General features: G+C 34.6%; 1 protein-coding gene across 8 annotated transcripts in view; it reads right to left on the reverse strand.

Annotated features, from left to right (window-relative positions):
• BRD1 (bromodomain containing 1) overlaps positions 1 to 12,838 on the reverse strand; it is a 66,157-nt gene that overhangs the window by 10,955 nt on the left and 42,364 nt on the right. Inside the window, exon 9 of one of the 8 annotated variants that reach the window (XM_015627270.3) lies at positions 4,449 to 4,664. The exons of the other annotated variants lie outside the window; for them this stretch is intronic. Within the exon in view, the coding sequence (XP_015482756.1) occupies positions 4,648 to 4,664 (17 nt within the window). The 3' untranslated portion in view covers positions 4,449 to 4,647. Of the gene's footprint in view, positions 1 to 4,448; positions 4,665 to 12,838 lie in introns of those variants that run through there. 8 annotated transcript variants of the gene reach the window in all.

The following is a 12,838-nucleotide window of genomic DNA, read 5'->3' on the forward strand; positions in this document are numbered from 1 at the left end:
TTAGCTTTCCCATAAGACATGCTTATATACATCGAAGGATATTACATTTTAATTCCATAATTGTAATGAAAACATTAAAAAAGGCTTTTATATCACAATCTACTTATTTGATGGGCTGTTGCCAATCCTGCTCTGGGTTTGCTATACAAACAGTTTAGTCCTTACTAAACCATTTCTATACTTGATTAAAGAGGCAAATGAAAAGTTCTAAGATAGCATTCTGAACACTTTCCAGGATGTGTGGGAGTTTGTGTGGAGGTGTGGACATTAGGACTAACAAGGCAAGAATCCAACAGAGACTCTAGAATACAATCAGAAATGTGCTCACTAAAAAAGGCAAATGGTACCAGCCTGCAGTCAGCTACTGCAAACTGCAGCCTACAAAATTTTAAAACAAATTCAATTCTGAGTATGACGCTTGCAACACAAGAAAGAGCTACCCATCCCAGCCATCCTGACCACTACCAAAGGCTTCAAGGTTATCAGGATCGTTGTACATTCAGACACAGTCAAACAAGGTGATGTAACTTCATTCACCTCCAGAGCTTTGTACTATAAAACAATTATGGCAGAACTCCTTTTACTAATTCTTCCAGTCTGTTTGTTACAAAGCCTTCTGCAAAGGAGGCTGATAACTAAGGAACTAGAGCTTAGCAAGTTACTTTGTACAATCCAGTAATTTTTCAAGCATTTCCATACAGTGACTTACAGGGTTTTCCCCTCCACCCCAGGAGACCTTCCATTTGGATTATTAACACAATTTTAAATTTTTAAGAGAAAAAGGAGCATATTTGTTCAAGGTTCTGGATTATTTACATATAAGCATTCTCTTTCATTGTCATTTAGTTTACATTGTAAATATTCATTCAAGAGTGCTTGTTTTATAACTCCTGTATTTGCCTTTGATTTCCCATAGCAGAAAAATTATAGAGGTAGCATTGTCCTGAGTGTCAAGCACACAACTATTAATCAGTGCTATTTATTGATCTTGTTCTCACTCTCAGCAAGTTGATAAAAATATCTGCAGATTAAGGAGGAGTTGGGTCTAAGACTGTGCTGAAACAGACTATGCTTTATGAAAAAGTGTATAGGGGAATTTAAGTTATCACAATACATTTTGCATGGCATTTGAAATGAAAAGCTAAAAAAAACATTCTGCAAAGGACATCTCTTACGTCTGCAAAAAAATGTTTTTTTACTCTTCAATATCCTGTCAGACTTATCTTTTCAGTGAGGGATATAAACTGTTTTGTTTTCATCCTGCCACAAGCTGGAGACACATGACTCAAGTTATCACTCAGGCATCTAGCTAATGTGAAGCTATCAGCAGAAACAAGTCAGACCATAGACTGAATTTTAAACAGGAAGACAGATCAAGTAATGACTGCTGCTAGAACAAGGGCACAGTTCAGGTTCCCAATGGACTGTGAAAGTGTAAAAAGAAGTACCTGTATTGTAAGAGCATGTGAAAAACATTTAACCATATATAAGCCAAATGTGATTTGGATGCTTATTTCTGCATACATTGGTTTTGTATGTACATGAACATCCAGGACAAAAGGGCCTCATATTTTTATTATTTCGATCAGTTTATGACTGTGCTGTCACCAAATGTATATTTCGGCACTGTCAGTCCCTGCCAATAGTGTTGTCTCATTGTAAACAAGTCAGTACAAAGAATTATGTGGTTATGTTAAGAAGCCAGTTTTCAGCAATGCACTGGACAAAGTAACCACATGATTGCGTGATTGCTGAAGTTAGGAAACAAGGGATACAAAAGAAACATTCAACTATAGCCATGGAGACAGCTCTCTGAAGTGGCAGTCCAGCCTTATTCTAGTTTAAATATAAACTCTGAGTTTAATGACTCATTTAATTCACTTCAGATTACAGTAAAAGATGTTTTATCAATCTGTAGAATGGTTACTAACAGTGATGTCCTGGCTTCTGCTGGGATAGAGCAAATTTTGCTCTGAGTAGCTGATACAGTGATATATTTTGATTTAGTGTAAGAATAATGTTGATAACACAGTGATTGCGTTGATGAGTAGTGCTGACAGTAAGTCAAGTACTTTTCACTGTCTCATGCTCTGCCAGTGAGCAGGTGTATTTGCCTCCCAGCAAGAAGCTGGGAGGGAGCATGGCCAGGACAGCTGATCCAAACTGGTCAAATGGATATTCCACACCACAGAGTGCCACACACACACCATAAATAAACTGATGGGAGTTGGCTGGGGGACAGGGTGGGGCATTGGTTAGTGTGCGATATGCAACAGAGTATTGTGTGTCACTGGTTTCTCTTGGGTTTTATTCCTTTTTTTATTATCACTATTGTATTTTACTTTGCTTCAATTATTAAACAGTTCTTATCTCAACCCAGAGGTTTTACCTTTTTCTGATTCTCATCCCTATCCCACTGGGAGGAGGGATGAGTGGGGAAGTGAAGAGTTGCCAGGTGGTACTTGGTTGCCTGCTGGAATTAAACTACAGTAAATGGGGAAAAAACCCCAAGACACTTTTAACAAAAAAAGGAATCTTAAAGCGCAAAATAACTTAGAGCTTCCCAGACATATTTCTGTCTTGCTTGTGGAAGTACAAAAAAACAAAGAACATGCAAGCTATCTGCAGAATTTTCCTGAGCATCAAGCCCCAAATGACAGGAGCTTACACAATCCATGAGACTCCAGTTTACACAGTTCATGTTTCAGAAGTTATAAGGAATAGGCATTATTTTAAGAAGGGAAAATCTCAAGGCTTATTTTAAACAAAACACTCTCATATCTAGTCACAGATGAAGCAGCTCACAAGTGACCTTGTAACTTGCCAGAAAAAAAGGAAGAGGTAAAATCTAAGTGCTTCATGGTAGTAGCACTGATGTGCAAAAATAGATCCAATATACTACACAATTTGGTTTCTGTTATATCATTACAAGACTATTTTCCACCATGAATCATGAAACACTCAATGTCCTGTAGCTGCTAGAGTAAGTGAAATTAAAGATCTCCATTTGCTTTAAGGAACTTGCATTTTATTGAATCAGTAGATATAACTAAGAAGGCCAAATAAAGAAAATCCATGAGATGTAACCCCTCCTGCTTGAAACTTTCCAAAAGCTCATGATGTTTTTAGATCAAATGAACTTTATCTACAGTCATGGAGTGAAATTTTATGTAACTTCTTACACATATTGCCACTGAATGACAATCCTCCTCTTCTCCCCAAAAGTCCTAAAGATCAAACTAAAAGCCTTTCATTAGTGGTTCATTTCCTTTACTTTTCACCTCTGTTCTTAAGTTTCTTCAAAAAAACAGTCCACTCTCAGGAAGCAGAACTAAACTTTTTTGAATTAGAAAGGGAATTCTCAAACAATGAAGTCTGCTATCAATCTTAAATGCAGGGTTACTGCCATTTCTCATCTTCAGCTCAACTTCAATGTACATGGAAAATTTTCTGCCTTGCCAATCATAGCATAACACAACCATTTTGAAAAAAAAAGAAATGCTAACTAAGAAGAAAAAAAGTAAGGCAAAGATGATCAGCCTGATGCTTTTCCACAGGTCTTTCACTGGACTGAAAAGTGTATTAGGCAAAGTTTTAACTTTTTCTCAACAATGCCAGTTTGTTCTTAAGCTGCAATTAAAACTTTCACTGACTACCTACACATCAAGCAAGTTAGAATCTTGTTGCCCATACTAAATTAAAGGAAGCAAGAAAAGGTAATTTCCAAAAGAGAGCAATAATTAGGAAAACATGGTAAAGGAACAAAGCTCAGTATAGTCCAAAGAGCAGCACAGCATGTCCATGAATGTACAAAATGCTGCCCCAGAATACAGAACTGTACATTTCAGACTGTAATCACATCTTACAGTTCTGCTGAAACAAAAAGAAGCAGAACTTGAATGAAATTATTCTAAAGCAATTAAAACTGTACTATGTGTGGCTTGATTCAAAACCAAGCACATCCAAATGTAAGATGAAGTGCTCTCCTAAAACTAGGACTGAAGGGCTAAGATTCAACCACTACAAAAACTGTGAGCATTCAAAAAGTGACTGCAAACAGTGCACCAGCACTTCTACAACACTATTTAGTCTTGTTTTCAGTAGTGACTTGTGCACTTACCCAGAACAAGTGATGTTACTCCTCATTAAAATATATATATACAGTAGAGGAAAATGTGTATTTTATTTTAAAAAAACCCACATTTTTTTCTTGGTAGGTTTCACTTCTCCAAGGATGATGAGACTGCTTTTTTTTGGGGAAGGGAAGAGGATGGAGATGTAGCATTCTTAGCTAATCTGCTCTCACCAAACATGTTCTGGGAATAAGAATGCTGGGACTGGTAAAACTCTGAGATCAATCTGTGTCACATATACTACAACACATACAACTTTGTAACTTACGGAAATGGGGCAATATATTGAATGAAGAGCATATTTTCATATATGACAAAGACTTCCTCCAAGAGTGTTCATTTCTATTTGTTTTTTGTTTTAAGGATGGTTGATGTCTCCAACATGATCCAAATTAATTACTTCAAATGTAATTGTCTTTCTGCGTTCCAAAATGATCATTTAATTGAACTCCATTCCATGTTGAGGATAATAGAAAATAATTAGGATCCAAAGAGATAAATACCCAGCATGATATTAGTTAATATGAGAACCTGGAAGACAGTGAAAAAGCCATTAAGTCACTCTGAAAGGAAACAGAGCTTTCAAATAAATAAGCCATCCTTACAGCAGTAAGTAAGTCTCTGTGTCCAGAGACTGTGAGAATGACACAAGTGTCCCTTATATTCTATCACTAAAACCTAAGCTTTCTAAAGGGACAATCTAAGTAAGTTTCACTTTGATTCAGGCCTCTTTCTTGAAAAAGAAAATACTGAAAGTCATTGAAAACACAGAATACAACCTCCAAGTGCATGATATGTATCAAGGACACAGTTTAGAAATGTGTCTAAAAATATCTCCAGTAAGAGTAAGAAAGGGGATGCCACTGATTTAGGGGGATTTATATATACAGATAAGCACACATAAGATAACGGAATACTTGAAGATAATAAATCACCAAAAGTTACTGTACACTTAAAAATGTAAACCTTGGAAACGGGAAGAAACAAGAAGGCATCCACCAAGTTTTTATGTCAAAAGAGCCTAAGACCTTGAGAGTAACTCTTTAAATGTTACTTCAAACAGTAAATTCTAGAGTGCTGTACAAGTATTAAACACAATTCTTCTTTTCAGAATACACAGATGAGTATCAGAGCACATCAAAGCTTCTAGTGCTTAAAACAGTCTTCAGCATACAGACAAAATGGAAGCCAGTTACTCAAAGACTACAAAGCTTGGTGTGAAGAGTTCCCTTGGAAATAAAGCTTTTAAAATGTGCTTACAATTTGTTCATGGCTAAAGACAGCAAAGATAGCTCAACATGAGCTTTCGTGATGTGGCACCTATACGATAAACAGAGGCACCTTTCAAGATCCTAACCAGAAAATGTTAACCTTTAAAGGTTTAAGTGATACAGAACAAACACAATTTGGTGGTTCAATGAATGACCTGTTTGATGGGTTCCAGAAGAAAGCCAAAGAATTCATCTTGTAACTACTAATTTTCTAGAGTTCTGAGAGTAAGATCTGTCTCTATCAAACCAGATGAGACTCTGATACAACAGCAAAATCTAATTTACATAACAGAAAGGAAAACTGATCAGCATTTAATAGCTATGGCTTCCATAAGGTAAGGATCTTACACTGCTCTGCAGTACAACAGGATCTCTGTACTGTAGGATGATTGTTCAAGGCACTTTAAAATATGCAAATGGGAGACAACCTTAGTGGAAGAATTTGAAAACTCCAGAAAACTCTAAAATGAAAAAAGAGCATACAAGAAGGAACATTTCTCAAAAATATAAAATATTAAAATTTATAACTTCTTCTAAGTATCAGCTGTTCCAGTGGTACAGACTGATGAAGCGGTAGAGTAGAAAATGCCATTAAAAAGTACACATAAAAAACCTAAAAAATTCAAAACTAACTTTTACAAACTGAACTCTGAATCAGCTTTGGTTTTTATAATTTATGACATATAAAACAGATGATTGCAAAATACAAGCTTTAAATGCCTAAATCACATACAGACCAATGGTATGTCATTCAGAATCCAAGAAATTACCATAGAAAGTCAGTAACATTTAGGACCATTTACTTCTAATTACCTTGGCAAAAATTACTTAAGAGGATTTAAGATCAGAATCTTTTTTCCAAACATTTTTTACTGATTTATGCCCAAATAGTTACGATCCTTACGAAAGAAACAAATTTTTTTAAATGTTTTCCATTTGAAGATTTTTACTTTCTCAACTACAATATCCTGATATAAATGAAAAAATCTTTAGAGATTTCTTAAAGACTTAAATCAATAATTATTATTTTAATTCAGTTTATATAATGAAAAAGCATGATAAATATTTATCAATATACTGCATGAAAATCCTAGTGCCTAACAGTCTTTCAGAGCAGCCCAGCAGGACCTACACCTACAAAGAAAGGCTGTTCCATTTCCTAAACTGAGCTGTTCCTGAATTGAACTAACTTTTGCAAATTACTATCTACAGGATTTTACACAGAGCTTTCATCAATACAGTTATTCTTCACTGAAAATAAGAGTTTCCCCATAATTGTGAGAGCACAGTTTTTAGGTATGATATCGAAAGAAAAGGAAACAGATGGACAGAGAACTCCAGAGCTCTTCTATGTAAGCAGGTCCAGTAATCCTATTCTATTAAAAATAAATAATTTAGTATTTATTTGCCTTCTACAACTGTTTAGGAAAACTGGTTCATAGTTTGTTCCTCTTTCTAGGATAGAAAATGAAACAAGTTGCTACATGAGAGAGATCAAGGCAGAGATCTGCCACTCCTGAGATGACATACAGGACACCACAGTAAACTGCAAATCTTTGCATTACTTCCGTAAGTTACACAGCTGCATTGCCAGTGCTAATTTTCCAGGCTTTTTTTACCTTGTAAGGTACTTTATGCAGGGAGATTAAAACTTCACAATTCAGTATAAAAGATGGAATGCTTTACAGCCTCCTTCTATGATAGTATGCAGAGTACTTGAGAGAGTGCATGACCTGAATCCTTTGAGACTGAAACACCATACTAAAATGTTATTCCAGCCCAGCAAAAATTAATAGCGCTTGCTACTCTAAGACTGTCTTCGTCGATAGGAGCTAGAAAGACCCAATGAGATGTTTCATTGCTCATGCAGTCAACCTGACAGTGCCTGAAGCATCAAGTGAAGATAATCAAGAGCTATTAAACCCAGCCCAGCTATGCTATTTTTAGGCAAAGCTGAACAAAAGAATTAAAATAAGGCTGACTTGCATGCTCATATCTTTGTGTCTAATCAGATTAATCTATAGCTGCTTTTTTCCCCTCAGACCTAAAGTACTTTTATCTTCAACATGGAAGTTTTTTAGAGAATGCAGGAGTTAGCCATGCTTATCAGCTAAAGGTTAGTTCTCAGCATCTGGTTTTGTAATGTTTTTTTGTAATTTTTTTCCAATGCCATGCTGTTAGAAAGTAATTTCTGAGCATTATTGCAACTTTTGAGGGAAGAGAAAAAGGAAAAGTCAAGGAGTAGAATAAAAAGAAGGAAAAGAGAAAATGAAATCCAAGTGGGAGCATTACCCTATTAGGATAGCATGTGCATGCCAAAGAAATTACATCCGGGTACTACAATGGGAAACACAGTAGAGCTATTCAATTAAAACTATCCACAAATACTGGACTGTGTGTATGATACAGTGGACAAGTACATGCTACCATAATTGCTCTTTATGAAAGACATTCCTCTGTGCATGCAAATTCATAATCTAATCTCACTGAGTGGAAAAAGGAAAAGGAAGAAAAAAACCATCACAAACCACAAATCCACACACAAATCTTCTCTGACAGACTTGAATCTGCTGTGTAAACTGTCCCACTCTCTCCACTCACAGCAGAATGGGCCCTAAGTGACTGGTACTTTTGCCTGCCAGGTTCAGTGCCTGACACTACTGTTGGAGTCACTGGATTAACCTTTTGGATTGTCCACCTCTTCAATCAGACCTGTGGGTGAGTAGAGTATGTGGAGGCTGGACTAGACAGCCTTTAAAGGCCCCTTCCAAGGCATTCTATGATGTTCCAAATAGGTCAGCTGACTTGATTCACTTTGATACATTGTATGTCTGGCAAGAGGGGACTTCATCCTATCTAAGCCTGTGAATTTCAAGGTAGGTAATCTATACTCAGCCTCAGCACCATGGCAAATGTCTTCTTAAAAAAATTAAAAACACACTTATAAAAAGTATAGTGTGAGTCTCCAAATCCACTAACTTTTAAAATAGTTTGAAGAAATCCCACAGTTCTGTTTACCATCTGTACCACACAGAAAAAAATAGTCTTAAATGTCACAGATGAAGCACACAGGGGACTATGACATTTAATTATTTTAGAAAGCCAAACCTGGGCCAAGAAATGAGCTAAGTATTAAAAAAAAAAAAAAAAAAAAAGAGAGAAGAAAAAAAAAGCAGTACCAGAATACAGTAAATGTCTCCACAATTCTTACAGCCAGAAAAAAAAACCTAGAACAGCTTCTAGAACCATTTGTTTATTATTACAGAAGATTTGGTTATAATAATAGAAAACACAGCAATTGAACATTAGGTGCTAATAATTAATATCTTAAAAATAACCCAAAAGACATCATTTTCAAATAAATTAACATGTTTAAGACCCATGAAAAATTTCCAGAATACTGGTGTATAATGTACCTTACACATGCACACACCTCACAAGCCTTGAAAAAAGCAACAAGTATCCATTTATCCAGGTGTTCATCAACCCCCACCATTCTCAACTATGTTGCTCAAAATTCCCCCTATTTTAATAATATAAATCAAGAAACTGGAAATTGATTTTTCATAGTCAGGAAGTTATCACTATAATTATTTATATGAAATAAAACCAGAAGGAACTGGTTTTTTTTTCTTAAAAGCCACTGCAAGTGTTGATTGACATGAAGTAGTTTCCTACCCTGTCTTTCTGCCCTATGCACTTATTTTATTCCATGTGTATTATTACAAAACCCCTCCCCTACCTCTCAAAATCTTCCCAGAAATTAAATTGACAGAAATTTTCATCGGGCTGGCAGAACTGTCTTAAGTTTGAGTGGGCTAAAAAGAAATTCAGAAATGCAGTGGGGTTTTTTTTTTGGGTTTTTTTTTTCCCTCCTACTTTCTCTCCTCTATTTATTTTCTTAGCAAATGGTCGTACATTTCCCAGCAGCCTATCAACCTACTAGAAAACCAATTAACCAAATTTATCCTGGCAACTCAACAGTCAGACTCCTGTAATCCCTATCTCTCTACACTGACAAATTTAACAATCCAGAGAATAATTCCTTTTAGGCCTTCATAATCTCCAATATTTTGCTTGTTTGCAAATATACATTAAATTGTTTCATGTTTCCAAACCTCCTGCAGTCAGGCAGTTAAAAATTCATGGACACCACTAAGTGCTCAAGTAATTAAATTTCAAATCACACTTCACATGAAATAATCACTATGCATTTAAATACAACAGATCAGGACTGTGGATCTATCAATAGATTTAGTCAAACTGTTGCACTTGATTAATGCATATCAATTATATATCTATCTATATACACATGTATTATCATTCCTGTCTATGCTACCCAGAAGAGAAATTATACCAATTTTTTGTTGTTTTTTTTTTTTTGCTAAGGAAAAACTTTATTTTAGTTTTTTTATTTACTTCGAGGACATAGATTTCTTAGATATGTATCTTTCACTTCCTCAATTTAGTGAGTGGTACCTGAATGCTGTATATATGAAGCCTGACTTTTGGCCAAATTGGCCTGTGTTCCAGAGAGGCAAAGATGCATTAGAAATTAAGTACTCAAGAACTAAAAACATAAACTGTATTTTATTTCAGTCCAGACACAATATCTACTTATATCAGATTAAGCAATAGCGGTCCTCACTACAATATTAAATTCTATCAAATGCAAATGGAATTCATATGCAGGTCACTTGCCATCATTTTGTAGTAGTTGAGCAGAAACAAAGTCAGCCCAACATTCACTAACAGATTTAATAAGGAATCTTTGTAGTATGCTGGTAACTGTATGTGAAGTATGTATCAATAAATTATAAATTCCCCCACTCTGTGCTTTATACTGTCAATATTCTACTTCAGCAATCCATATTCTAAGTACTTGTTTACACATGTTTCAATACCTTGAGAAAATCTGTGTAGCTGGAAGCAAAAATATGAAGTATACTATATACTTCACTGAAATTTTCTACTACAGCATTTGGACAAGAAATAATAGAAACACAATGTACTGTACTATAAAAATCACTATCTGAAATCCTGATTCTATGGTAAGTTACAGTGGTTGTTTTAGGATAGTGTATTTTAAATACTTTGTTTCTAATTAAAATAGAGAGTACTGTAACAGTAACTGTGAATTTACCTAAATTTACAAAAGCTTAGTGATGATTAATAATACCAAGTACACAGGCAAATTTCACCTGATCATAATGTAGCATTTTACATTGTTAAAAAAGGTTTCTTTAAACAATAATTTGTTCCATCTGATATCTTACTTATACACAATTGATACAGGCAGATTTTTATTGGTCAGTAAAATCTACCTTCTATCCATTAATCAGTTTAATTTTTCTCTGATGTAAAAACTGCAGAAAATATTTCCCTGACAAAAAGGATTCATCTTTGTAACAAAGGAGCAAGGTAAGTATCCAATGGGTATTATAAAAAGATCATTTAACTTGTCATAGTTAAGACTTGACATTAAATTCAATTCAACCTTCAAGAATCATACATCAATCTCTGATGTCACCAGAATTTCCTAAGTAAACCAACAATCTTCTTTTGGAAATTGTTGCTAGATACCATGTGAAGCAAACCGAAAGTACATCAAGTATGTATAAGAAATTTTTAAACATGTCCCCACTATGGAGTTGTCAGTTTTTACATAGCAACTACTCAGACACGTGTATGCTGCAACAATGCCCTAGTACAGCATTATAAAATTTAAATTTAAGATTACACTACACTCCTGCTTCGTATATTTTAAAGATTCACATATGAAAGGTCAGAGTATTGAAATTAACTGCTTTCAGTCCTCTTTGAAGGTTAACTCATGTTGTTCAACAACATGAATTTCTGAAAAAGAACTGGCATTTCAGTAATCTTGTGTGTGAAAACAGCACGTGGGATACCACACTTAAAAAGGTGTCAGTGGATCCTATATATGTCTTTCTTCAAAATAACTGGAAAAATATCAACCCCAAATATAAGTCAAGAGAGCACAATAAAAGCAGTCTATAAGAATAATGAAACAATCACATAGGTGTGGTTTTATTCAATTAAATAAACTTTAGTTTTCCTTTGAACTTCATCATGTAAGAATGCAGAAGTGACAAGAAAGGGGGAAACACTGAAGAGACTGAAGAATAAGGGACAGAAATATCCTTAAATATTGTCAAAAACCTTCATACTGGCTATGAATAGGTAAGAAAGAAAAAATGACAGTGCAGCTCTCGACCACTTAAAATTTCGATGCTTTGCATATTAAGCAAAGTTCTTTTCAATTATTTTTTCTGTATTCAGTAAAATTAAGGATAGTTAATAGTCACACTATTCAAAGAAAACTGTGCAACAATAATTAATTTTCAACTGCGAGGATTTCCCACAAAGCTGCTGACTCGCGTCAACGCACACAGGAAGCCTGTTGCATATGGCTGGATGGCTTTGGATGGAAAAGCTCTGCTGTCTTCTACTGAATAAAAACATTTTTATCTACAGCATGAGATTAAATTTTGTAAAAGATAACCGAATAGAAAGAATGTACTGCTGTATACATCACCTAATGCATTTTTATCATAACACAGACATCTGCATGAATCAATACCAGCTGTGTACATACAAAATCTCAACTGTTTTTAAATCTTGGTAAATATCTGACATTTGTGTTGGTTTCTTGCTGAACTGTAGCTCAAGACAGCTGCCAACTGCAAATTGCTTAAATTAGTGTGGAGATAAAAATTTGAAAATAACATGAGGAATAAAATTTCCTATGTGAAAGTAAAATGTTTAGTTGCAAACAGGAAAACTAATCAAAAGAGCAAGATCTAATAAACTGTCACATCTGCATGAACCACATATGCTTAAAACACAAAATACTATTAGAGACCAATTAGAACATTTTCAGGTCAATATTAATTGACTAAACCTTTTCAAGTCACTCTTCTTGAACAAGTACAAATTCTAATTATAAATACCCCTTAAGTATTAGTTGTACATAAATTTAATTCTCTTCATATCTTTACTAGCTTCAGGAAGAGACCACATAGTTTTGTTTTAGAATAACAATAGAAAAACTTTTTAACGTCTGGATTTTATTTCTGTAATTTGGTTGTTAATTTTGAAGATAATCAAAAGCATATTTGCTCTATATATACCTAATTCCACAGAGAGGAAGAAAAATGGAAGAATTTAAATGTGTTCAGAAATCTGGTGAGTTTTAGTTTTGCTGCTGCCTTTTTTTTCCCCTTTAAAAATTAAGTTAATTTTCTTACACAATAAAAACCTTTTTTTCCCCTTAAGAAAATATTCACAATGTTTAACATAATAATTTCAAGGAATTACTACTAATTCCTGTTCTGATCTAGCACAAAATGATTCACTGTGTGTGATAAAATGCAATCTATATAAACAGGTACATAATGAAATTATCTGGAT

This window comes from Parus major, chromosome 1A (genome assembly GCF_001522545.3).
Source record: "Parus major isolate Abel chromosome 1A, Parus_major1.1, whole genome shotgun sequence".
In the NCBI taxonomy this organism is placed as follows: Eukaryota; Metazoa; Chordata; class Aves; order Passeriformes; family Paridae; genus Parus; species Parus major.